The 26,838-nt window shown below is 44.2% G+C and overlaps 1 protein-coding gene across 3 annotated transcripts; it reads left to right on the top strand.

The window, feature by feature from the left end:
• The first annotated feature begins 408 nt into the window (after positions 1–408).
• On the top strand, positions 409–26,728 carry LOC128301514 (developmental protein eyes absent). Of its 3 annotated transcripts, none has more exons than XM_053038044.1 (7): positions 409–511; positions 6,311–6,357; positions 23,313–24,867; positions 24,944–25,139; positions 25,241–25,355; positions 25,430–25,674; positions 26,145–26,728. In XM_053038044.1, the coding sequence occupies exons 1-7, from the start codon at positions 431–433 to the stop codon at positions 26,324–26,326; spliced, it is 2,421 nt and encodes an 806-aa protein (XP_052894004.1). In that variant the 5' UTR covers positions 409–430; the 3' UTR covers positions 26,327–26,728. The 3 variants fall into 3 exon arrangements, with proteins under 3 accessions (XP_052894004.1, XP_052894003.1, XP_052894005.1); XM_053038043.1 differs by having other exon boundaries at positions 25,238–25,355; XM_053038045.1 differs by lacking the exons at positions 409–511; positions 6,311–6,357 and adding an exon at positions 21,941–23,161 and having other exon boundaries at positions 25,238–25,355.
• The last annotated feature ends 110 nt before the right edge of the window (positions 26,729–26,838 follow it).

Here is a 26,838-nt window from a genome sequence, read left to right as displayed (position 1 = left end):
TCATCCGTACTTTGTGTGTGAGTGTAGTATATAGCCAGAAGCCAAACGTCAAACAAACGTCATCTGGTTGAGTAAACCACCATAAACAAACAAAATAGTTCGTGAGCGGCTGGAACTTCGTGTTTGTGTGTTAAGCGACGATCGAGGGTAATTTTGCTACGCAACGATTAGTAACGTTATTACTTCAACCATCTCTGCTGCTGCTGCTGCTGCTGCTACTACTGCTTCTACTGACACACCGATCGCTACTCATTCGATATTAGTTGTTTGTTTGTTTACTGCATCGGTGCATGTAAGTCTACGGCCGTACCGTGAACTTTGTGCACTCTACTACTACACACAGGTGACAGTGCTTGTGCGTGCGTGTGTGTGTGCCTGCCCGTGTGTGTGTGTGTGTTTCGGTTGATTCTTAATGTGAAAATCTTATGAAATGGTGACACTAATGCCTTGTAGCTATATATCTGCCCCCCGGATCTCCATCATTGATAAAATGATAGAGATAGAACCAAAGGTACACCCATAAACCAATAGCCCATATAGCCTAGTATCGATTCGTTTACGGGTTCCCCGTACCCCGGTGATGGGTCTTTTGCTCTATTCTAGGTGTCTCCAGCTCGTCTTATCTTTGGATCCTTCCCATTTTTAAAGACCCCATTGCGCCTTCACCTGTTAGCTCTAACACCGTTCCTTTGCTGCCATTATCGCTTGTCTGCTGCCGGGTGGTGTGCTTGTTGGACGTGTTTTCCTAATCTTTATGCTGGTGTGGTCACGAGAACAATAAATTTATTTAGTTTTATGACTGTTTAGGGATACAAATTATTTAACCATTTGTTGTTGTGCCTCCGATGCAATCTTTCCGAATCGATTGTGATGAGGGACAGCGGTTGTGATGAGGTGTAGTGTAGGAATGGGTCGAAAACCACTAACTTAGGTTCCGAAACGTGTTGATTTATGGTGTTGAACTAACGAATGTTTTGCTAGAATATGTAGTGTATAATACAGTTTTTAATTTTTTAGTCAAAGAAGTAACCACTGCCAAAGGATAAAAAATGACAATTTCCTGACAAAACTTGTTAAAAACTTGATATTTTCCTCATCAATTACTCATACTCTCCTGCATAGCGCATAATATTTGCAGTTTCACAACAATCCCTTTTCTTCCTTCCTATCTATCTTTGTCTGTGTCTCACACATACACAGCACACATTGGTTTATGGTTATTTTTCAAATTTCATTTGTCCGATCATTTCTCATACGCACCCAAGGACCACGGTTCCCGGACCGGTCACAGCCATAATTCTTCCATTCTTACGTGCTCCACGCTATCTTCATCTTTTAAAATCTTTCTCTCTCTCACATACTGGTGCTTTTTCCCCATCGATTCACTCCTCCTCTCCCGGAGGCTGCTAAAATATGCCGTGTTAATGTTGTGTCTTTTTGTTTATTAATTTAATTTACCTTGATCATTCAAATACCCGGTGGGATTCCAGCGTGATGGTTCCTCCGTGGCTCAATGCGAGAGTGTTCCGTTGTTGGGTTTTGGCTTTTGCTTTTGTTGCATAAGGCTTATCATTTATTTGTCACGATGTTCTCCCAAGTGCACTCGTCTGCGTCCGGTTTGGTGTGTCTTTAGCGAAAATATTTTAACAGCATGCTCGATGATAGTTAACACAAAATTTTAAAAGTTATTACTGAAAGTGTTATTAATACTTTATAAAATCAATTCTATTTTAGTATAATTCCTCACTAGATTTATTGATTTGTGTGTATTGTGATACATGTTTAATATTATATTAAACTATTCAATTTAATTAAAATTGGTTAAAAAAAAGTATTTTTAAGAAGTTATAAAATATTTTAAGAATATTATAGTTCGAGTCAAGATATTTATTTTTCTTTGCATTTGATACTTCAAGAAGAATTTTTGAAATTTAGATCCCTTCAAGTATTACGACTACGAAGACCTTTCTTGTCCATCAACTGCGTTAGAATCCAATCTTATAAATTAAAGTGAACGATGTTCCATCGTGTGTGGTGAAAAGTAGTTCACCATGTCAGACGTGTGATACCTTCCCTCTACTGAACAACCACCAGAAGATCGATGTGGTATATCTTGTCGTTCAGAACAAATCGCGCCAACCAAAAAAATGTTGTGTCCTCCGATGACACATGACGGATTAAATCAAAACAAACACCCGTTTCTGGTGTGAGGCAGTACGGGGCCGCAAAAGAAGCTGTGTGCCTTAAACAAACAAAACACGAGGAGCGCGAGGAGGCGGAACTTGTGTGAAAGATAAATTAAATAATAATATAAAATTAATTATGTTTCAAATTATGCTACGGGCACACACTATTCGCGCCGCACACACACACACACACCCATGGGCCGGCGTTTTTTTTTTTGTTCGCTGTTTTTAAGCCCCCATTCCGTCCATTCAAACCCCGCGCGGGCGAAAACAGTGCACAATGGTCCAGGGTCGTTAACGATCGGAACGATATGGTCCACAGGTCCACCGTAAACGATAGGATAGGAGGGTACCACCATGATTAAGCGAAACGAATAATAATGTGAACGGAACGGAACACGACAGAAAAAAACAAGCGGAGCGCTCGCAACCAGCCAGCCAGCCTCTCCCGAAAGGAGGAGAAATTCCTGGAAAATGTTTCAACTAATATTTTTAACCAGCTTTTGGTCACTTTTCAAGTAGATTTATTAGATAGATCGTCCCTGCTGGCCGTAAGGTGGTCACCACGAGTGTACGAGGTGATGGGGTGTTGATTAGTCGCTTTGTTTCGGTGTCTCCTCGGTGACCCAGCGGGGCGAAGGGCCCTAAAAATTCCTGTGGTCCCGGGAGGAGTAGGAGGAGGATGTTCTTAAAGCGCAATTTGTGACTGCAGTTTGCTTCACATGCTCGCTCGCCATTTATGCTCGGTTTGACCCTTGTAATGGGTTGGCTTTAGCCACTTGACATGCCATTTGTAGTGTGCATAAAGGCACCTTTCCACGCAGGACACGCTTGTTTCCGCACCCATTCCCCCTCAGCCACCATTTTCCCTTTGCCCCACACGCGGACACATGTTTTAGGCGTGATAAATGTTTGTCTCCCGTCGTCGGAGAGCACGGCTCGACGGGCTGAGCGCATATCACCCACCGGCACACCGGGACCTCGGCAAGACCCCCCAAAAAGGGGCTTTGGACATGCAGCTGCACATTTTATGCTTACACCTTTACCGCCCTTTTGTGTGTGTGTGGCTCACTTTGCAAACCATGTCCTGGGATTGGGATCTCCTTCAACATGATGGGGACTGGTTCGTTTTCCACTGGATGCTGGGGTGATAGGACATGCAAACCAAAAAGAAAACCACCCCGACTCACAAATGATTATGTTGGCCATATTTCACCGGCCAAACTGCGGCTCCAATGTTTGCCCAAGTCGATACATCGTCTCAGGTTTTTTTTGTCTGTTTTTTTATTTTTTTGAGATGCACAAACATTACGCTCGTGGCTGTGGTTGTGGTCGTTGTTAACACGCTTCAAAAGTGGCAACACTACGCCCCCCGGGCACACGAATGGAGACTCTCTGATTGCGAAATCGAGGATATCGAACCAACGGGAACCCACCGAACGTAATAAGGGGTAAATCGATACGCGCTTCTTCAGATGCCGTGCCAGAAAAGCGCGACCCAAACGAGGAGAAACATTACGATCGATCAATCGATCGGAATCAAGACGGTGGCACTTTTTATTTTACTGGTTACACATCCCATATTCTTCTGGGGTTTCGCTTTAACGACAAAGTTAACGGAGATAAAAATTAAAAACAAATAAAATAATATCGTTCCATAAAAAAAAATAAACACCACTGCCAGGGCCAAACATCACTGACGAGACTTCAAACCCCTTCCTTCACTGGGGCCGGGCGTCTAAATGCCTGATGGTATGATCTGAGATGGTTGCTAATAAAAATTAAGGAAAGGAAACCTCAACAACATAATTCTTCACCTATTAATTTGGTTTTTATGGATATTATTTATGAACATTATTTATAGGCATGGGCCTGTTGGTTGATCAGTTTAATCGTACGCGAGGTGATTCCGTACGAGGGGAACGAAGACAATCGGCTCACCATCTGTGATTGTGAGCCCATTGTGGATGGGTTGGTGCTCTCCGGGGGTATGGCGTGGCTCCAAAAATTGTTTGTCACTTAGAAGCAGCTTCACTCTTTCGGCCCCATTTGTAGCCTTCTCCCCAAATCGATAGAAAGTTTCGGAAATGTCCTAAAGATTGAAGATTTTCAGCGGGAAACCTTCCAAGGGGCCAAACCACCGTTGCTGGGTCGAACAAGACCGGTATAATTTTATCACCTTGAAGGTGATCACCTTTTCCGGGGGTCGTTGGGGGGTTCTTTCGTGCATTTCGTACGCATGAGAGCACGGTTGATGAAATTCGTCTTGTTTCTATCATGTTGGTGTGTGTTTTCCAGTCTCCAAAGACTCCCTCGGAGACACACAGAGAACGAAAAGACATTTGGCCCGTTTTGGGGGGAGCACTTCGCCCTGTGGATGGATGGACATGTTGAATCTCCGTTGCTTGATTCCAAACGATCCGTGTTCCAAAACCCTTTTGAAGAAAAAGGGAAAAAACACTCCATCGATGCCGAGAGAGACAGAGGTGTACGTCAGCATCACCATCGTCGCAACACCCGTCCAAAACGTGAAGGCAATTATCGTAGCGATATAAAAATCGTGTTCCGCGCGAGCAAAAACACGATAAACGCTCGATAAAGATGTGTTTTCCTCCCACTTTTCTCGGCTGCTTTTTAGGTTCATTCTAGTTTCGGTGTGCCGGTGCCGGTTTAATGTGACAAGAAGCAACCGATACACTCCCGAGGCTCGCCGCAACTTGGTGATGATCGTCCGTCAACATGATGCATGGCTTGGTTGGATGTTCCCTGGCTGGCAAGCTGGAACGGTAACAACGCGTTGCTGGTGGACTAAACGTTCTGATAAGGCTTCTCGGAAGGAGATCAAAGATTATGCCGGGACACAGGGTATTCCGTTTTTTTTTATTCGTGCCGATTTGTGTAGGACATGTTCAAGTATGTTCTAATATCAGCCTCGAATTCGAAACGAAGATTGTGCAAGGTTAAAACACGAGGAATCCCACAACTTCAATCAACCAAGACACTATTCCTCGTGCAAGAACGAACAATTTTTTATGCACAAATAGAGCTTAAGCATTGCCATGCCAAAGGAACACTCTATGTTCGATAATCAAAAAAAAAAACTCCTAGCCTCTCCGTCCTGTTGTCAACACATGCTCACTAGATCACCATGTCACGCTAGTTGTGTCGGGGTGGTTTTTCCTCCCCTCTTAAGACGCCATCGATGGAGTATTGAGTGTGTGGTTTTTTTTTTGGTGCTTTCGTGTTCAATTTTTTACACGCACGCTCAGCGCTTACTTCGACTACGGAGGCCTTGTGCCTTGTTGACACCCATCAGTTGTCGCCTTTTTTATTTTTACTTTTCATTCGATTTTGAATATGCGCGTTTTTTGTTGTCCCTCTTCGTTCCACTCTCTTTGGGGGTTTTTCCTATTCTACGAAGCGATCGACGAGAGACCCGGCCAGAGAAGGAAGCCCTTAAATCAGTCAAGTGAATATCTTTCCCAAGCGATGCATAAAATACGAGATGCACCGACACCACGGGAAGAAGCCCTACGAAAGGTACGAACAGCAACAGGGGAACACGATGCGTAGGGTTTGGGATTGCTGTGTCGTTTCTTCTCCTCGCCATATCCCACGTTCGCCCCGTTCCCGGTCGGATACTGTTCCTCTCCAATCCGTTTTCTCCCCCAAGAGACACACCGGCCCATCTTATCGTGCATTTTTTCGGGAAGCGTTTAAATAATTTGTTCCCGTTTAGCGTTTTATTGGGGGGGAGTTTGTGTGATGCGAAGGGAAACCCTCCCCCGGGGCATGCCGGTGGTGGGAAAATGTGCGGGAATCCAGGAAGCAAGGTGAAGATAAATTACGAGCTCACCGACGACGCGAGCAACGGGACGCGGGGTTGGCTGATAAATCACGGATCGCTAAGTAGTAGTGTGATAGGTGGCTGGTTAGTAGTTGTTGTTCCGTATGCGCTTCGGTTGTTAAATATTGGGACAGAGGCAATGATTTGTTTCCGATTGGTGCACGGGCCAATGGAAACTTTCACACGGCGTCTCTCTACGCCAGGACACACCGCAGTGGGAAAACAACACGCAAACTTGTAACGTTTGGTTTTCATCTTCTTTTCCCGTTTCTCGCAGGGAAAACGATCGCGCACCGAAGGACCAGACACGACGGAACGCTCGCGGTAAGTAGAGTTTGGATCGGCCAGAACGATCGTTAGTTTGCTCCGCATACGCTTACGCCGCTAATGTTTGCAGTGCTTTTGTACTGAATTACCGTGCCGGTTTATGGTCGTTTGGTGCACTTGCCCGGTATAGTAGTCGTAAATTGAAGTGTTCACGTCCGTCGTAAACGGTACTGCGTTGGGTAGTAATGCGAGTGCGAAAACATTTTACGGCTCGAGTGGATTTACGAACCTGCCGGGTTCGGTTGGCTTGGTTTATGTGGCGAGGAGCTACAAACATCAATTTGCGGAAACTGTACCTAAATAATAAATGTTACTATCTATTGGTACGTAAGGAGAAGAACAATTTCTAGATGTTGAAGACATTCGCTTCACATGAGAATGTTGCTGTTGTCGGTATATTAATGACTCTTTTAAAATACTTTTGCAATGAGTACATAATTTGAGATACTGACTGATTTTGTGAAAAAGATATTTTAAAGTTTTGTTTTTGTTTAAATTAAGTTAAAAATGTGATCTTCTGAAAAAATAGCTGTTTGTAATATTCTTGGAACTTACAACTTACTGCGTGCGGACTGTTTGTTCACCAGTCGTTATAGTTCATTCATAATTCATTTTCTATATGTTAGATTAAATCAATTTAATAGATATAATTCAGGTTATAATTACGTTATGTTCAGTTTTTTGTATCTGATTAATGTGTTGTGATTGCATAATCTAATTAGAAATCCAGTTATTAGCTACAACAATTTACTTAAAAATATATAAAAAAAATATTTGAATCCTGCTTATTTCTACCAGCAGCACCTGAGGATTCATTAAATTTCTTGTAATGCAATTTTTGTTTTTTGAATACACAAACCTTAAGTTGACAGCTTTAGCTCGATCTTAAAGTTGTTACTTTACAATGTTGTCGTGACTGCTGGTATAATTTTGGAAAGTTCCTAAATTAAACTGGAATTTAGTTTAAACGAAATGATGTTTCTGATAATGGAGGAATCAGAAAAGCATGATCTACTATGAAATCCTACTACGCAATGATATGAAGATCTACCATGAAGATCTTCTATGTAGATCTACTATGAAGATCTACTGTAAAGATGCACTATAAAGATCTACTGCGAAGATCTACTATGAAGATCTATTATGAAGGTTTACTGTGAAGAAATATTATGAAGGTCTACTATGAAAATCTACTATGAAGATCTACTATAAATATCTGCTATGAAGATCTACTATAACTATCTGCTATGAGGATCTGTTATGAAATCCAGAATCAAAGAACATTAGCAATGCCGCTTTTGGAACTGAATGCTTATGTGATAAAAGAGTATATTAACTAATGAGCGATAGGGATGCGAACCCTTAAACTTCTTGTTTGATTCGTTACGGGCAAAAAATGTGTTGGAAAATTACCCCCAAAACTATAGATTTGGGAAGGTTTTAGCTCTGTGTTGCTTCTCAATCGGGTTGCCATGATTTATACATCATATGTATGTCACTAACCAACACGATTATCGATTCGATAAGGATACATGATTTCAAGCTTATCGCTAGAACAATTTCACCTCCTGGTCCTCCGGGCCGGCGTTGTGCTACCTGGTGCGCTCGAGGGCGTTAAATCATAGACCGATGGCCGTAAAATCGAATGTGTTGACCAGGGCACACCGGGCAGGAAAATGGACGCTAATTTACGACGCTCCCGGGCCATCGGACCGTCCGTGTACCATTGGCCGGCTTGCTAGCAGCGTTCGATTCGACAATTTTCTAGTCGCGCGGACCGAACATGAATAAAACATAAACTTATCGAATCGGGACTGGTGGCCGCGTGTGTACGAGACACCCGCTCGGTGGTGCGGATCCCGGTTGCGGAACGGTACGAACGGGTGCGAAGCAGCAAAAAGGCTGAAACTTAAAATAAAGCCAAAATTAAACAAACAACCAAGCTGTGACAATGGATCGTTGACAAGCGCACTGAAGCCGTGGCTCGAGACCGATGGGAAGCTCATCTGTATGCAGATGAAATGGTTGGCCCCTTGATGAGAAAAATCGCCTCCCTTGGCCTGCCCCGATTCGAGGAGAGCAACAACAACGTATCGGTGTGGGGTTGGGAGCGACGATCTCGCGATAAAGTATCTCCAAATGGTCGAAATATTTAGATAGCAATCGTCGTCCACCTCCAAATCGTGATCTCAGCCCCTCCCCCCCGCCGCTCCGTTTGCCGAAACCGCGGTATCTCTCAGTGCTGCCGTTTCGGGGCGATCGATTATCGATTAACGGCGTTCGGTTGTCGCGCGTTGATCGAACCCGATCGATCGCGAAAGGTGACAACGGAACGGAAAGTGTCGAAAGTCACGGGCGCTTAGTCATCGGAATGGAATGTGTGTCCAACGGGATGATGATGGGAGCTGCTTGATTGGGTTAATGAGAGAGCAATTATTTACTGCCAGCAAAAACCTACCCGTGAAATGTCTTGTGCAAATTTTCGTGTTATTTATGGGAATGATCCGTTACGTTTGACCGTTAAGGCTATTATGTATTTACGCAACTGAAGGTCACTAACATCACCGATTAGAATTAGGAGTGTTGATAACAGAACTTCCATGATATCAACGTTTGACAATTAGGATGCAATTTGCATAGATCATGTTAAGATGCCTGTTGTTGTCAGAAAATGTGACGCAAACTACTGTCACTTTTCATTGCAATGTGCCTCAAAAGGTCCCAATTCTTCATCTGCACTATATGTTACTGCACTCCGTGTTCTTTATCATGACCACATCGGGGGTCCATTCCATATGAATGATGAATGCAAGAGATAAACAGGAATTTCACATCATCACAAAACATCCGCGCTATGTTACGCCGTATCCTTCCCCTTTCGCACTATCTGTTCACCTTCAGCTGATGAACATGTCCATCATTGCTCGTCCACTCGTCCTCCAAAACGTCATGAGACACGATTTGTGTGCCATTAAAAAAATAATAAAACAATCCCTTTTTAAAACGTGCAGCCCTTGTCAGATCATCCGAAAAGATAAAAGCCACCGATGCCGCCGGGAGTCGGACAGATTAGCGTACGGTCTGTGTACCGCATGGTTGATCGTGTGTGTGTGTGTGTGTCTGGAGCTGCGTTATGTCGTGCGGCGGCACATTTTCGGCCAGCAGACAGCCAGCAGCGTTTGATGGACTGCTAGTTTTCGTCTAATTAGATTATTATTAATACATCTCGCTCGCCGGTAGCGACGGACGGCCGTGTGGTTTCTGGCGGACCGACCGCTAGAACATGCCAGCTAGAGTCTTCCCTCCCCAGCAGCCGTCTCGGATCTTTGCCGTGATCAAGCAGTTAGAGAAACTGTCACAGTTTGCGGCACTAGTGATGGAGGATCGCGCGCATCCACCGTCAGCAGGTCCGGATTACGGTTTTCGTCGGTCGTTTACGATCTCGTTAGTAATCGGTGGTAATTTGCGAAAATCTTGATTGAGCGTTGAAGGGGGGGGGGGGGGGGGGGGGGGAGCCAAAAAGGGGTTGTGGTCGGGAGTAGGAGAATTAATTCGTTTCCTCCACAGCTTCCACGGTCAGTGTTCGTCTCGCGATGGGTAGTTAGGACGTCCTTCGATTACTCTTTGGTGTCCGTGATAAATATACCCCCGAAGCGTATCTTCGGAACGTTTAAATTATTGTCCCTTGCCGGTGTTGCGAATTGTTTCGTTTTCTTACCCGGCGTTCGCTTGTTACCTTCATCCCTTTCCGTTCCGTTTGTCAATAAATTGACGACGATTTGTTAGGCACGGTATTGATGTCGCTTTGAGTTAGTGTGACGGAACAATCCGCCGACGACGAGTGCTGCCCCAAAGGCTAACTTATGTGCGGTTGTCTTTTCGTTTCTGTTCCTCACGGGTACATCGAATCAAGTGATAGGGGGCCAGATGGAGGAGAAAGAATGCAAAATAATGATGTTGCTGGATGTTGATGTTGTTTGGGGAAGAAAATGAAGCGGACAGTGGGTAGGAACCGCGAATAGTGTGTCTCCCCAGATCGTGGACCACCGATGGTTCGTTGTGGACACGCGAGTTTAATGCAAACGGACGTACGGTAACGGGCGCGAATTCAAAACAAAGAATCTTTAAGGTGCGATAGGACAGCAAGACGGAGAGATAAAGAAACATCTCTCCCCCCTCCAACTCCCTGCCCCATCGCATTGGGTGAGTGTTTGGGTGGGGGGGGGGGGCAGGTTGAGGGTTTTAAAAAATAAGATATACGCAGGAAAAGACACTGCCGATGATGAAGATAAAGATTATGATTTAAGACATTCGCCGTCGGGGAAAGAGATATCGACTCGAGGACGACTCCCCGTGTCCCAGTGGTCGTCCCGGTCTGTGTAGATACGGCGCCTTGTTCGCGAGGTGTAGCAGTGGTAGATGGCGTATGTAACGGGAGAGCACATAATGGACCACTGAGCAAACACACAGCGATCGGTGGGTGGTCTCCGAGCCCCCGGAAAGCGCGCGAGTGCCAATGGGAATGGGAAAATTAAATTCACACCAAGCAACTGGCCGATCGATCGATCGCCCGATTCCGGTACCAACCCCTTCGGGGACGTCGTCCGGTCCTGTCTCCTTCCACTCGGAAGTGTGTAAATCGATCGACTGATTGGGCCGTGTTTGGAGGATGCGTGTGTGTCACACTTTTGAATGGCGTTGGCACCGGTATCGAATTTAACGATGCCCTCGAATATTAGGCATCTATGTTTATGTGTTGTTGTGTTTTTTTTTTTCTATTCCGCTGAAAGCGATAGTGCGAGATGGAGAATTAGCAGCAAGATGCAGCGTATTGATTTTCGTGTCCAAAATTTACTGATCAATGTATGTTTTCTAATGTTCTATTTAAACAAACCCGGGCAATCGACAAGCATTGACCTTTAGTATTCGGTTCGGATAAGGTTATTTAGCCACCTTAGAGTAATATTTTACAAACTATAAGTACCGCATCGTATACGGATTTTGTTAGCATAACATATTTCATCTATGCATTTTAGTACAAGTTAGGTGTAAGGTGCGTGTTATTTACAACAAGATGTTAGTCGATAAGCAACCGCAAGAGTGGGCAGACTTGATAACTTGTATGTGAATTTTACAACCTCGAGTTCCTTTATGCTCTTTGATACATTTTGAGAGCAAGTATAAATAACAAGAAAGAATTTAATTTCTTCTGATCGTTTGATATGTTTCTTAAAGTTTGAAGTCATTATTACTATCCTTAATTTACAACAATTGAGGTTGATCGGACATTTCATTATTACATAATTTTGAAAGTTTCAAAATTTATTTGTTTATCAATATTATCCTCACACTCCTTTTTTAATTTATTTATTTGTTCTTCTTCACATCACAGAAGAATACGGTCTTGCGTGTTTGTTTTATTTTTGCTACAAATATTAGCTCCGCACCACTAGCCCTGATTTATGAAGTTCGTGCCACTGGTGGTGCAAAGTATCATTAATAATGAGTGCAGCGGAGCGTGGCCTACAGGATGCGCCACTAGCAAATGCGGCGCGCACCCTTCTGCCAATTAGCCAAACTCGCGCGCGCCCTCGCACACACCCGCACTGTGTTACACGCTGCTGGAATTGGCCCTTCTTGACGCTTCGTTTCAAAATAAACACCACACCACAAGCCGCGAACAATTTCCTCCCGTAGAAGTCAAGTAGAACTCATCAGATTCTTGGTGTGATGATAAAACGTTTCTTCCTGACCCGTAATCGTTAAAGCCCTCTCTGTGGTTGTTCCTGTTTGGAGTCCGTTTCGTGCAACCCGGACCATTGCCGGGTCGCGTAAAGGCGACAATTTTCAGCACATTAAGCCTCGTGTTGGGCCATTTCGTGCGCGAAGGAAAAAGGAAACCGCTCGTTTCGCCCTTACAAAACAATTAGCATCGCAAACATGCTGAAATCGTTCATCATCGCCAGTGCGGAGGGAGGGGGGGCAGAGGTTTTCACAAACGAGGAAATGAACCATTTGAAGTACGCTGGAAATGACGACGATGCTCCGTGATCGAGAACGCACTAGTGTGTGGAAGATCAAGTATGTGGAAGAGTGGGCATAAGAGGGAGAATGAGCGGGATCGTTAAAGAGGCAGGCAGGCAGGCGGGTTTTCAAACAATTCCTTTTTTTGCTATGAACGGAGGGAAGCACACACAAAAAATGAGCAATATGTGTACGTATTTATCTGCTTTTTTCCTTCTTTTTTTACCGTCGAGTTTTCCTTTCTTTTTATTGTAACTACCGCGATCATAAAACCAGCATATTCTGGCGACAGAGAGAGGGATGTGGGCCCGGGCGCGCGGTGCTGGGTCTTTTGACGGGTCCCGGGCGGAACAGTGCGCATAATAGTGCTCCTTTTTTATGCTTCCTCTCGAAAATTGCAGCGCTTTGAAAAATCTCAAATTTCAATCCGTGTGTGCGTATGGTCGCGGCGAACCCCGATGGTTGGAAGCTGTTGGGTTCCCTGGCTCTGCCCGCTGCGAGTACTCTTTGTTGCGCCTTGTCAGGAGTGTGCGGCAGCGTAGAATGGTCGTGCAGGACGTTGAAAAGAACAGTTAACCGTGCGTTGGGCTGTGAGCGCAATGAGGGGAAACCCGAACTGTGCACGCATGGGACAAAGGGACGCATACGCATTGCCTCCCCCCTTTTTTCACAAATCTTTTGCCAGAACACCTGTAGCTTTAGCTGTGCTGTGATATGAATGTGATGGATGTTGTAGTGGATTAAGATCTTATTTTATTCCATCTTGAGCTGACTGTGATTATGTAAAACACCACTAAGGACTACTAAATAATCTGAATGAAGAAATATTACAATTTCCATTAATACGAAGTTAATTTATCCAGCCTTCAAGAAGGAATAAAATACCTAAAATTATTCCTTTCATAATTGTTTGGACCACAGGACCCCAACGTCCTGGCAACTAAAATGGGTGGCAGTACTAAACCGTAATGCTCATCTACTAAATGATTTATATTAAAACATTAGTTTCTAGTACATTATAATGCTGTAAACTAATTTCTAAATGGTATAAAAACGTCATGGAAGAATTAAGGCATGCAATAGTTAAATGAAATTAAAAATATTCTTTCTTAGAGGGCTTTTAGTAAATTTTGTATGAACATCAAACGCGCTTAACATTCGTCAAGACACAAACACAAATCAGGCATTGCATCAATTTTACTATCAATTTGCCAACCAAGCAAAATGTGGATGCTTGAAGAAAATTCTGAATTTCTGAACAAGCTTCTCAAACCACACACAACACAAGGAACCCAATTCACATATCGGGCACTTACGAGGCGTTGCAAAACTATGTCAACCTTACGCCACATCCGCTGCACGAGAAGATATGCCTCTGCTTGCGTACCCGAACACTTGAAACGTGTGGATAATTGTCGGACACGGACGATAAATCACATTTTGTCCCACGTCCCGAACGCACCGAACTGCGCCTTCGAAAGCTTCGAAGGTTTATCCTATCGGTACTGTTAAAGCTGTGCCGAAGCAAGCAAACAGTGGTCCAACGAACAAATGAAGAAAATATAGTAATAAAATAAACTGAAACAAGCAGGACACGGTTTCTTTTTGGTGTTTTCAACGATTGTACGTTGACACTTGGCGTGATCCTTCCCACACACACATACACACACACACTCCTGCTTGTCCGAGTGCGAAACATTAGGCGCATCGGAATGTGTCCAGGACCCTTTCGGTCTTTGCTCATTAATTTATTTAACGGTTCGGTTCGGGGTCGTCGGGATGACGGGCAGGAGATGCACATGTGTTGCACAAATGCGCCCGCATAATGCACCGCTCGGGCGAGGCACGAAACGCACTGCCAATAGCGAGAAACAAGTGGTTCATGGTAAATAGGGAACCAAAAAAAAGTACTCAAAACTGAGTTTGCTTTAGCCGCGATGGTTCACGATGATGCCTTTTTGGGTGCCGTTTGAATAGAGTTCGGAACTACGGTGCAAGAAGCGACTGCTGGCGGTATGTTTTTTTTTTCGCTACGATCATCTTTTAGCACACCGAAACATCTTCCATCACAAACCCAGCAAGATGGGTTTAAAATGGTTTTGCAAGCTAATAATACGGTTCTGCCAGCTGGCTTTGCTTAAGAACTGTGAGCAAACAGCAACAGCCTTCACATCATTTTCAAGTGGACCACCGAAAGGACCAGCCAGAGATTCTCCTTTTCCGTTTCATTCCGGTCCGTTCTTTGGGCCGATTTTGGCACAGAAAATCCTCAATCCTCAAAACTGCAGCGACCGGGCGTCGTTCGTATGGATTGAAATTCCAAACCTAACAAAAAAAAAATCCTCGCACGTGGTACAGCAGTAACCGATAATATTTCACAATGCGCGATCGTCTGGGTTGGTCGCGTGGATGACAGCCAAACATTTGTCAAGCGTCGCGTTAAACGAATTCTTCTCATCAAACGTACGTTCGGCTTAGTTAAAATAAAAGCAAATTCATTCCGTTTGGTCCAACAAACCGGAATGATTATGTTCGCTTGGCTTATGTAAACGACGCGAAACAAGCGTTGTTACAATCATGTTTTTTTATTGATACTTAAAAATGAAGCGGTTCTTAGAAACACTTGCCACGTTCAAAAAGTTATCCACTTGCAGTAAGCTGTTTAGACGTGTTCCCTTCGTTCCTTTCTTAAATCTAATGTCCTATAAAACACCATTTTATTAGTTGCTTCCGTTTGGTGCGACGCTTTTGTTTACGCTTGTTTCAAATTTCATCGACACTTACAGAAATTCTCCTGACGACGGCGGCGTTGCCTCCTGAGGTTGCTGCGATCAGACCAATGCTACAAGCGCCCAAAGCTGTCGAGATTTGCTGGAGTTTAAACATAACATACAGGAGAGCAGTATGTTTTTTACATGTTTAACGAGAATAATAATCCAAACAATCGGTACCGTTTCTACGGTGACCGACTAAACAAAGCACACAAAAGAGACATTTGGTTTTTATATGATCAATGATTCGGCTCCATGCATTTAGACGAGAGGTACTTTTTTTTTCAAGCGCGTGAACTGATGCGCTGAATTACGTAAGTCGTTTACGTTTTCCTCGTTTGCGCTCTGCGTAGATCTTCGCCAACTGTCACCACAGAACGCGACAATGAGCTGTAATTATTATGTAATTCTAGTATTATTACACCACGTACCGGGCTTCGTGCGTTTGAAACCGATCCGACCCATGCCTATCCGTCCGCTATAAATAAGTTTTAATTCATTCGCCCTCTAAACTGCACACACCGCCAGTTTGGAGTGGAGCTGCATCACATCCCCGTTCGGTGGCAATCAATTTAATTTAGCTATGACACTCACTGTCCGTATCTCCCCAAAAACCGGATGCAGCTCTGCATCCAGAACCGCATCGAGTAGTGTGGTGCACCGTTGTCGCATTTCCTGCCATTTCCGCGTTCACGTCGTTGCATCGGAAGAAACGGTCCCATTGTGGAGTTTGGTTAGTTTGGTGTGTAGCGGCGTAGGGTGGCAAACATTTATTGCACTCGCGCATAGAATTGGAGGAAACGCGGAGAGAGGGACATTAAATTCGATACTTTTTTGTCGTCGCTGGTGCTACTGTGACCGGCGGTCTATTACCCCGGTCGGGGGGGCGATGATGGCGATACGCGTGTAATAGGACAGTAATAGTATCCGAATAACTAAAAACAAAACGCTTTTCTGGCCGGATGGACTAAAATAGATAACAAAAGCATCGGTACTCAAATTTTTTTTAAAGATTTTAAGTGTGCTTCTTTTGGAAAATGTTTGGGATTTGTTGGATTGGATCTAATGCAAGAACACAGAGTAATGAGTTTGTAAATTAATCTAAAGAATACCATTTTAGTCCCTTATTTTTCTTTAATACAATTTTAAATCAAATTTAATTTGTGAGTTGTACAGTGTTCCAAACACAATTATGGACTTTCGAAAAATTTGAGTTTACTCATCTTTGTAGCAATAGCTCAGAGCAATATGTAATACAGCCTTTTTCTGAGCTACGCGAATAATGCGTGCCAGAGAAATTCGCGGAACTAGAATTATCTTTATATTATCGTTTATATTTAGTATTCAGGGATCGATTTCCTCTTTTCACGGCACAAAGCACATTACAAATTGATATTTGTAAGTTTATTTCGACAATTAGAGTACAATGTTATTAAAATTAATGCTTATATTATTAAAATGGAACGTATTTTTGAGAAAATTTGAAATTTGGCAAATACAAAAATTAATTTCACGTACAAAATTACACGAAGTGTCAAAATTATGAGACTCGCGTATCTCGAATTCGCGTTACAATTTGGAATTTAAATGGAGAATCATTAGTGCTCTCCATACAATCCTGCATACAATAACAAAACATCAATATAACAAAACCGTAGAACGAAATGTAAGAATTGAACTACACCAACAGGCAGGAGATTAGTTCTAGGACTCAGGAAAGAAAAACGTGGAAAAATAATATAAAAAAGAGGAAGAAGGATTTTGATTTAACATCATCCATGGAGCTATCTTTTCGCTTTATCGATTTTTTATCCACCTTGCTGTGGCCAAAACAATTTCCTGCCCGTCACTGGTGTGCGTAAATCAGCCAGGAAATAAATATTCTCATTCGTTGATTTTAACGTAGCATTTCCCATTCTGAAAGGGGCACGAAAACCCGAAGGAAAATCAACAAATTGGGAAAACTTCCAACTCCACCAATCCCCACACAAGATTGAAGTCCCCTCCAAGTGACGAAGTGTGAAAATCACGCACCAATCACAACGTTTCGAGGCAAAACCTCCCCCGCTTGGTGCGTTTATTCATACACAAGCATAAACACACACACATACAGTGACACAGACACACAGTAAATGAAGATACTTTATTCCCGCTTTTTTTCGAATGATTTCCGCATTGCCTGGGGGGGAGGGAAAAGCTACCCAACCGGGAAACAGAATTTGAATTGCAGTTGGTAGAAGTTCGTAGAAAAACCTTTATTACACCAACACCGTTAGACACCGACCGTATGCCTTGGATCGATTTTCCCCATTTTCCTGCCTGTTGGACGTTTTCTCGACGCTCTGGTACTAACGATTTCAATGCCCAACGTCGTACCCATTGTCATCGCTATGGCGACGGCTACCATTGATGATGGTGAGCATGTTGTTTCGTCGGTTTCGAGGAAGCGTAAAATATCATATTTCCCAGGTGGGAGAATGGGCGCTTGGTATCAATAATAATAATAAAAAACTTCCTTTCAACATTGAGCATTGAGGAAAAAATGTTCCTGTTTTCCAAAGGGTGGGAGGGGGGGGGGGGACTGTATTTTCGTAAATTTCACAAGCATTATTCCCTAAAAGGAATCTTTTTTTAACGGGTAGATAATGGGAAACATAAGATAAATGTCATCACCAACGCGAAGGGGCTGATTTGTAGCAAACACGTGGATGGCACCGTGCGATCGAGCGAGAAAACCAACTCCATTTTGTGTGGTTGATACAAATCGATAAACTTTTGGACAATAAATGTAGCCAAACGTATGCATGTTTGATATTAATTAATTTTGATAAGACGCACAATCGCTTCTTAAGACCGCTTCCCAACAGCCTAGAGTTTTCACCATCGTGTGAGAGGAAAAATAAAGACTTAAATCAAATTGAAACCATCCACTTCTCTCCACGCCTGGAAGAAAGCTGCCTAGAAAGGCAAAACATATCGGGATCATAAATCAAACGGGTAGAGCTCTCTCGGGGTCTTTCGCAGTACGTGGAAACTGCTCCGTTGGTGGTATCGGAAGCGAACGAACGAATGAAGACATTCGGTCAATTGGATTAGGAACGGATTATTATGATTGCCACCACACCGGGGAGACGGGTCGTGGAATGTTTATCGTGGACGTACGTTTTAAAAAACCCCATCATTCGTCCCGTTTGTGGTCAAATCGCACTGGCATGCGCGTGTGTGTGTGTATTTCTTTTTATGGACAACACGTGCTACAGTTTATGTTGAACCATTTCCTCGATTTATTTGTGATGTTTGTCACTTCCTATCCGGGCGACGGCGAGGAAGAAGGGCTACGGATAATGGAATTTATTCGATGGTGTTAAAATTAAGATGTTTCGTTTTGATTGCTTCTCGCTCGTAAACCGTAAACCACCAGGGAGGAGGGAAATGCCTACAAATTGGAACAAATCTATGAGGTGTGCTTAATTTATAGCGTTGTACAACACGATCGTCAAGCATGATCATTACAAACGAGATCTTCTGTTCGGTGAGCTCGACATAACTTTTTCTTTGTACATGGTGTGTGTGTGTTTTAAGTTAATGTCAGAACAAATGTAAATGTTTAAGGGTTGTATGTGATATATATAATAGCATACTTTATCATTAAATGATTTTGGTTTTGTTGTCGATGTTTAAAATATTTTTAAAATATCATAAGATTTTTTTTAACCCCTTCATGACTTTATGAAAAATATGGTCAACAAATTGTCACCTGACTTATTACTTTTTTATAAAAGATTTTGCTGTAAGATAAAATTATGCGTTACGTTAGTTTTCCTTTATTTTCCTTTGATTTAAAATCCGTAACATCATATAAGGCAACGGGTTTTAGTGATTTTGCCGGAAAAAGTGCGATTGGCTACCGGCAAAGACTATCAAGAGGATCATCACTCCTAGAATTTGCATCCTCTTAGCAAGTGTAATTAAATCGTAAATAATTAAAAAATTTACTAAGCAATTTATATAACTTTTCTTCTTTTTTCCAACAAGTGTTATACATCATTCAGTTCTTAACACATTATTCTACTGTATCATTAATTAAGCCACCTACAAGCGGTCCATCCCAATCATCTCACCAAAACCATCGCGAAGGTAGTTTACGAGATTAGATTACATGGCACGCAGTCATCGCAGGATAACCACCCACCTCTCACCAAAACAAACAAACAAACACTGCAAAACGGTGGGAAAATAGTAGAAAACGGAAACGTTCTATTTCCCACCAAATGGGCACGGTCCAGAGTCTGCTAGCGCTCTCGATGTCACGCACTGACCATACATCTCGCCCTCCCGGTGGTTAGACTAGTTAAATTAACTAGCCATGGTCGCTCCCGCACTCGTAGCGACCCGCGCCGGGATGAAGATGAATCGGGTGGCTTTCCATTTTGGATGGCAGTTTTCGGAGAGACATATGACGACCACCCAGTCGCAGTGCCATTTAGAGGCAGATGGTACCATGTGTTACCAGTAGTGACAAAACCGAGTGTTGCATGCGTGTGGTCATCTGCTGGACGCAGAAGTGATGATTGTTGACGCTTGAAGAAAATATTAACAGCCAGAAGATGTGTGTAGATCGAATGTTTTGCTTTAGAATTTTGATAATTCGCTTTCGTTGCACATGTCGGATGCTTTACAATTGTCACAAAGTATGAGTGAATTGCCACATTTTTAAGTGTCTTTAATGTGCTTTAATTGTCCAAAATATTATATCGTTTTTAAAGCAAAATTATAGAAAAAATCAAAGGTCATTAAATGTAAATTATATATCGAAAATAACTTTTCAATAATTTACCAAATTTGTTTTATCTATTGAAAACGATCTAGCATATTTATTCCCTTTTTATTCTCAATCAGTCTTATTTCCATTACATTATGATCAGTGCCAGCATGCAAAAGTTGTTCGGTGTGGTGATCTTTACGCACAACGTTGTTTCATTTTTATATACTTCCACAAAACACGCAAAACAATCAAGTGTCTACAGTGTAAAAATTCATTCAAAAAACGTGATCTTCACGCGGCATACGACAACCCACCAAAAGCCCTCCAAACCCTTCGGGGAGAAGGGGGGGGGGACAATTCCTCCACCGAGACTCTGCTCTGTCGGAGTGTGTGAAGATTTGCCGGGAAAGCAGAAAAATGTTCTCACACTCTGTCCCTTTAGCAGTGATCGACAAAAATAGTGCTTCAGCTTGCCGGTGCGTTTTGCACATTATTTGTTTATTTATTGTTTTGCTTACCTTTCCACGATTTGAGTGGTTTTTTGTTGTTGTTCTCTCTCTCTGTGTCGCTTAATGTCGATTTATCTATTGCCGAAAAACGGTAAATGTTTGGCAGGTTGCTGAAGAGAGACAAACAAAACAAAAACTTCACAAAAAACAGGGATTTTCATAAATTGAAATAGCTTATCGGCATAAAACAGAAACAACGCCCAGCCTATGAATGCCGTCGAAGTCGTTTGGTTGTTTGTTTGTGGTGTAAGCACTTACAACATGCAATGCGTCTGATGGGCTGCACTTGTTGCGTTGAAACAAAAAAAAAAAAAAACTCGAGACTTTATGCCATTTTTGTTTTTGTCCCTTCGGGTACAACGGCAAATTCTTCTTCATTTCCTGTGCTCCGTATCGCTTCAATCACTCGGATGTACATACATTCGACTCATTCTAAGGCTCCTCTTGATGCGTTCGCCTTTAGGTGTAGTTCCAGAAATTGACGCTTTCCAGGATGTGTCAGCAAATTCCCCGGTCCCAACGTGATCGCGTGGAACAAACCCAACCGGATCCTTTAGCCACAGCGCGGGAGAGAGCCTCCTTCGCTTTGTTTCTAAACGCTTGTAGGGCCCCAATTGTTTGACACATTAGCCGCAAAAACGGTTGGGAAAATGGGTTCGCCATCGTCAGCCCTCCCGCAGACGGTGACGATCTGCTTCGGTGGGCAGAAATTTGAGCGCACTAGTGAAAGAGACTGGACAGGCCGAGGGCGTAGCAGAACGCAAAGCAACAACGGGTACGGGTAAACAGTTACGGGGACAGACGGTACACGCGCGCGGTCCACCGAGAACGCCTAACGCAAAGGTCACCTCCCGGAAGAAGCCGGAGGGTTCTCGTACGATGTGGGGTAGATCGTATTACGTACGAATGAATCGCACTTCGGAATGTTGGACGATATGGGTTGCGCGGCCACCCTTCTATGCGCGCCGCTGGCTCGTCTAGCAGCGGAAAACGCGCAGAATGCACCTTGCCTGTGAGACAATGCTGAGTTTTTTTTTTTTGCTGTTGCTGTTTTAAAACATGCGAGTCTCATCGTTGACCTTGATTTTGATGTGTGCTGTATCGGTTTCAAGATGATATAGAGGTAACCTGAAGTATCTGCCATTGTTTACAAGCGGAATATAATGTGTTACTTTACATCATGTTTTCATCTTTTATTCCTTCCTATTGTCAGCTCCAAAGCGTTGTGTTGTTTGGAGGTTTTCCTGAAGTGTAGCAAAATGGAATACTCTTGCCACAGAGTACGAATTGCAAAAATGCATGTGTCCCTTTGGCTCCAAAAATAATTGTTGGAGTACCTTTTCTATGGTAAACTTCACTCAACTTCAATAACCCCAACACTCCGTTCCAAAGGAACAGAATAAGAAGCGATGAAGTATCTGAGTGACTGCTCGAAACGTTGAACGTGGATCTCTCCAAAGGACGGTTTTAAAGTTGCTGGACATTATAACACAAAAACGATGCACAAGCTGTTAACATTACGGGGTTTTCCTTGCAAGCGTAAAAGCTCGAGTTACTTTAAAGTTTTGGAAAGGCCTATTATATTTATTTTACATATTATTATTAGAAAAAAGTCCTTTTGAGATCTTTGTAAACTCTAACTGCTTCCACGTTTTATGCCGCCATACATTCATTCTGCATGATTTGAACTAATTTACACCTTTTTGGAAAGTGCTGATCGATCGATTTCCATTGTCATTGCGGAGACAGAAGCATATACAAAACCCCGATTCGCCATACCCTACAAGCTCCCGTTTCAAATGGTCGGAAAACCGTCCCATTTCCGCGGACGGTGGCTCGATCCCATTACAGACACACACACACCTTTCCCGGTTGTTTTGCACCACCACGGGCATGGGTCGGTGAGTTTTTTCCCAATTAGAAAGAAAGTGTGAAATTACAATAAAATTAATGCACAAAGACATTTGGTGAGCGGAAACGGGCGAAGAAAAAGGAATGAGGAACGCACGCGCACGTGCGCGAACGCGGTGGAAAACTGATCTCTATATGCACAGGCGGTTGTGCGTACGGTTTCGGTGTCTGTGTGTGTGTGTGTGTGCGTTAGTGTGTCTGTGTTCCGATCAACATTAATATTTGTCTTGCTATCGCTATTATTATTATTATTATTACTAGTGCAGCCACAGCCTTTATCGTGTAGTTTTCTTGTTGGCTTCGTCGTTTGGTAACCGGGGCCAAACCAAAATAAATACCGATACACCGAGTCCACCGAGGAAAGCAAACTATACCACAACAACAAAAAAAAGAAACTCATGCGACGGACATTTTGGGGGTTTTTAATGCGTCATAATAATGATGGTAGAGGTAGAGTAGGCATTGTTTTGCGCTTTGACACGTCTCGACCCACATAAATCAATCCAATCCACCTCCACTCCCCCACACCACACGCACGACGACGAAGGCCTACTTTGTCTTTGTTTTTTTGCTGGGCTGGAATGAGCAATGAGTGTGCAGGGTGATTTACTTACGCACACGGGGTACGGTGGAAGGATAAAAAATGAACCTCTCTCTACCGTCGTCACCATCAAGGGTTAATGAAGATCATAACCAACAGCCGTACAACAGTCGCGTGAAAGCGAAGATGAAGAAATGCTGTACTGAGTTTCAGCCAAAAACGGTGTACGGTGATTTATGTGCTTTCCGGTGCTCGTGTTGCACCCTGGGCACAGGATACAGTAAGGACCAGTTACAATTCTTTGAGTAATGGTTGAAATCTGAACTAAAAAGGCACGGCCGGGAATGGTTACGTCTTGTGAGACCCTTTTTACATGGTTAAAAGTAAAACGTTCTCTAATTCGAGTTATATCTCTTTTACCTCTTTTGCAGTATCTACAGTAATCTCGTGGAGTCGTCATCGCTAGGAACAGGAACGACAGTACCAACACTGGACGGTATCGGAAGTGGTTCGACCCTAGCCTTGGGGACACCATTCCACTATCCATCTGGTCCCCTATCAGCTCACACGCACCACAGTAGTGGGCCGAGCAGTGGAGTCAACGGTGACCACACTGTATTCAATCACTCCACTTCCGCCAGCACGGCAACAGCTGCAATCGGGGGCAGTACGCTATCCACCAGTTCGTACCGTGTGGGTGGCAATTCCTCCAGCGGTTCCATCGCTTTGCACAACGGGCTTAACTTAAGCTACGGACCACTGTCAAACGGTAGCGCCGGAAGTGCTGGAGCTGGTGCACTTCTGGCAAGTCCTGGATCACTGACCAGTCGCCTAAACAACAGTGCCGGTAGCAGTAGTAGCGCAAGCAGCAGTGGTGGTAGTGCAACCACCACCATCACCTCGGGATCTGGTTCCGGTGGAAGTTCCGCAGGGTCCAGCACCGGTGGGCTGGTGGATGGATTGTCCACGCTTGCGACTGGTGGCACCGGCACTAGCAGCAGTGGCAGCACCAACAGCAGCGTAGGCCTGCTGACAACCGGAGGAGGGAATTCCGCCGAGCTGGGAATGTCGCACTGGCTTAGTGACGGTACGGTCAAGTCGGAACTGCGCAGCCCCGGACTGGACGCGAATCTGGCGGCGACGGCCACCAATCTACCACTCGGTTCCACGACCGCCCACCTTGACGGGACGACCGCCGGTCTGTTCTGTGCTAATCCCGGCACTACCGCCGCCACGCTGGACGCGCTCCAGAGTCAAACGGCTGCGGCCTCGAACGTGTACGACCACAAGTCGGACTACTACAACTACTACAACAGTATGCAGCAGTACACACCCGCATTCTACTCGTCCGCTTACGGTGCGACCGCGTACGGCGCACGAACGGCATCGACGAAGATCCCGTCCCCGAACACGTATCTAGCTTCGCCGTATGCGGCCGCCGCTGCCGCTAGTAACAACAACTCCGCCCAGCTCTACTCCTCCTACGGGTACAACTCTTCGTTCGGTCAGTTCGGTGCGGGACAGCAGGATGGGTACAGCTATTACAACGATCAGTACAGCCCGTACTATGCGAACACCGCCAGCTATTCACCCTACGTCAGTTCACCCGGTTCGAGCGGCAGTCAGGCTGGGTTCCACGTGCCGGCCGGTCTTTCGGCGGACAGTCCGTCCGAGGCGCACGCTACCACACCAAACATGCTCGCCCATTCACATTCGCCACAATCACCGATCTCGATTTCACCTACGGCCGGAATCGGTGCTGTTCCCGGTGTCGGTGGTTCTGGTAGTAGCAAAACGACACCTACCGGGAAATCGGGTCGGGCCCGTGGTAGACGTCACGCACATCCAAGTCCAACGCGCAGCTCTACTAGCGAGCCCGGCATTAGTGAGAAGGCCCCCGAGCGGATCTTCGTGTGGGATCTCGACGAAACGATCATCATCTTCCATTCGCTGCTAACCGGGTCTTATGCTGGGCGATACAATAAGGTAACATCGATACGATAGAAAGAGGAAAGGTGAAGAGAAATCAATAAATCTCAACTTATGCGCTTGTTGTTTTCAGAACCGCGATCACCAGGTGCAGCTAGGCTACCGGATGGAGGAGCTGATCTTCAACATGGCCGATGCGTATTTCTTCTTCAACGATCTGGAAGAGTGCGATCAGATACATATCGACGACGTGGCGTCCGATGACAACGGGCAGGATCTCAACAACTACAACTTTGCCGCCGACGGGTTCCACAATGCCACACCGCAAGGTAAACAATCCGCCCTCTTCCGCGATGCTCGCAAACCTAAGTCAACAAGAGAGTGTCTACAGAGTTCCTTCTTTATTTCTCCTTCCCATCTCGTCCAGCAGGAGCTCCACCTAATGTTTGTCTACCGAATGGTGTGCGTGGTGGCGTCGACTGGATGCGAAAACTCGCATTTCGCTATCGGAAAATCAAGGACACGTACAACACATACCGGAATAAGTAAGTATTGAGAACGAGTAGTCAGTGTGGTGACGGTACTGAAGATGAAAACATTTAACTCCCGTCTGTTACAGTGTTGGTGGTTTGCTAGGACCTCAGAAGCGTGACCACTGGTTGCAGGTACGTTCGGACATCGAGCTCGAGACGGACAGCTGGCACAGTCTCACGTTGAAGTGTTTGAACATGATCGCACAGCGAGAAAACTGTGTCAATGTGCTCGTTACCACGACGCAGCTTGTACCGGCCCTTGCCAAGATTTTGCTGTACGGACTCGGGCAGGTATTCCCGGTAGAGAACGTGTACAGTGCGAACAAAATCGGTAAGTAATAGAGCTGTAACTTATGCATTAGCAAAAACGAAACTGATTTTGGAAGACGAGATCCTCATGTGATATTCATTGAATTGTGCAAATTTTACTTAAATTCTAATATAATCCATAAATTCAACTATCTTCAATGTTCTAAACAAGATTAACACAGCACAACAGATTGCAATATTCCATCATATGGTCGAATTGTTCTGTAATATCGATTCTTCACAGATCCTTGTATCTCCAGAAATTTATGTAAGAGAATTTAGTGTTTGTAAAGACCGATGCAGATTCTGAAAACTCGTTGCGTTGTGATCCACATATCGTCGGAGATCCATGAATCTTCAGAGATTCATAGATTACTATGCTAATTATTCTAGAAATCGCTAAAATCAGTAAATATTTGTTAATGCGTACGTCGATAGACGAATTATTGTAATCGTGTTCTTATCCACTCGTTTCTCTCTTTCTCTGCACAGGCAAGGAACAATGCTTCGAGCGCATTGTGACGCGGTTCGGACGAAAAAGCACGTACGTCGTGGTAGGCGATGGACAGGATGAGGAGAATGCGGCCAAAAATCTTAACTTCCCTTTCTGGCGAATATCCAGCCACAGTGACATCAGATCATTGCATACCGCACTTGAGATGGGTTTCTTATGAAAACTTTACCTCCTTCTACACGTGGCCGACTTTACCGAGATAATTCTGCCGTATCAAAACCCCCACTCTTTTGACAGCCAAACACCAAAAAAACCTAAAGACAAGGACGCTGTGCTGTGCGCTGTGTGGAAGTGAAATAAGCTGCACTTTGAAGGCTTCCGGTTCCTGGATACTGATCGCTCAAAGTCGAGGAACAAAATGTAATACTGCGCGGGTCGATGGTGGCAGGGTTCAAATAGTTACAGGCAGCCAGTATTTATTATTGTTTTATAGTGCAGAGCTATGTTAGTCGTAAATTATTTTAATGCGCCCTCCGGTAATACGTCTCCGTACTCCGAGGAGTGCGCGCGTAACTCGCTCGCGAATGCAAATAAAATGCGCTAAAGCTAAAGTGCAACTAAACTGATGGACAAAACAATAGCATGGAATAGATGAGACAAGAAAACAGACGTACAGCTCTTAAACTGCTCAACATAATAGAGAGAAAAACAGACACATCCCAAAATGGTTAA

The sequence above is a fragment of the Anopheles moucheti genome, chromosome 3 (assembly GCF_943734755.1).
Source record: "Anopheles moucheti chromosome 3, idAnoMoucSN_F20_07, whole genome shotgun sequence".
NCBI classification, from domain to species: domain Eukaryota; kingdom Metazoa; phylum Arthropoda; class Insecta; order Diptera; family Culicidae; genus Anopheles; species Anopheles moucheti.
This window is presented reverse-complemented; position numbering and strand designations above follow the sequence as displayed.

Excerpts from the sequence above, each read along its gene's own strand:
- LOC128301514 (XM_053038043.1), top strand. The coding sequence starts at position 431 with ATGGTGACACTAATGCCTTGTAGCTATATATCTGCCCCCCGGATCTCC. Across the intron at positions 25,140-25,237 it reads CCACAATGCCACACCGCAAG|CAGGAGCTCCACCTAATGTT; the intron begins GTAAACAATCCG and ends CATCTCGTCCAG. Across the intron at positions 25,675-26,144 it reads GTACAGTGCGAACAAAATCG|GCAAGGAACAATGCTTCGAG; the intron begins GTAAGTAATAGA and ends TTCTCTGCACAG.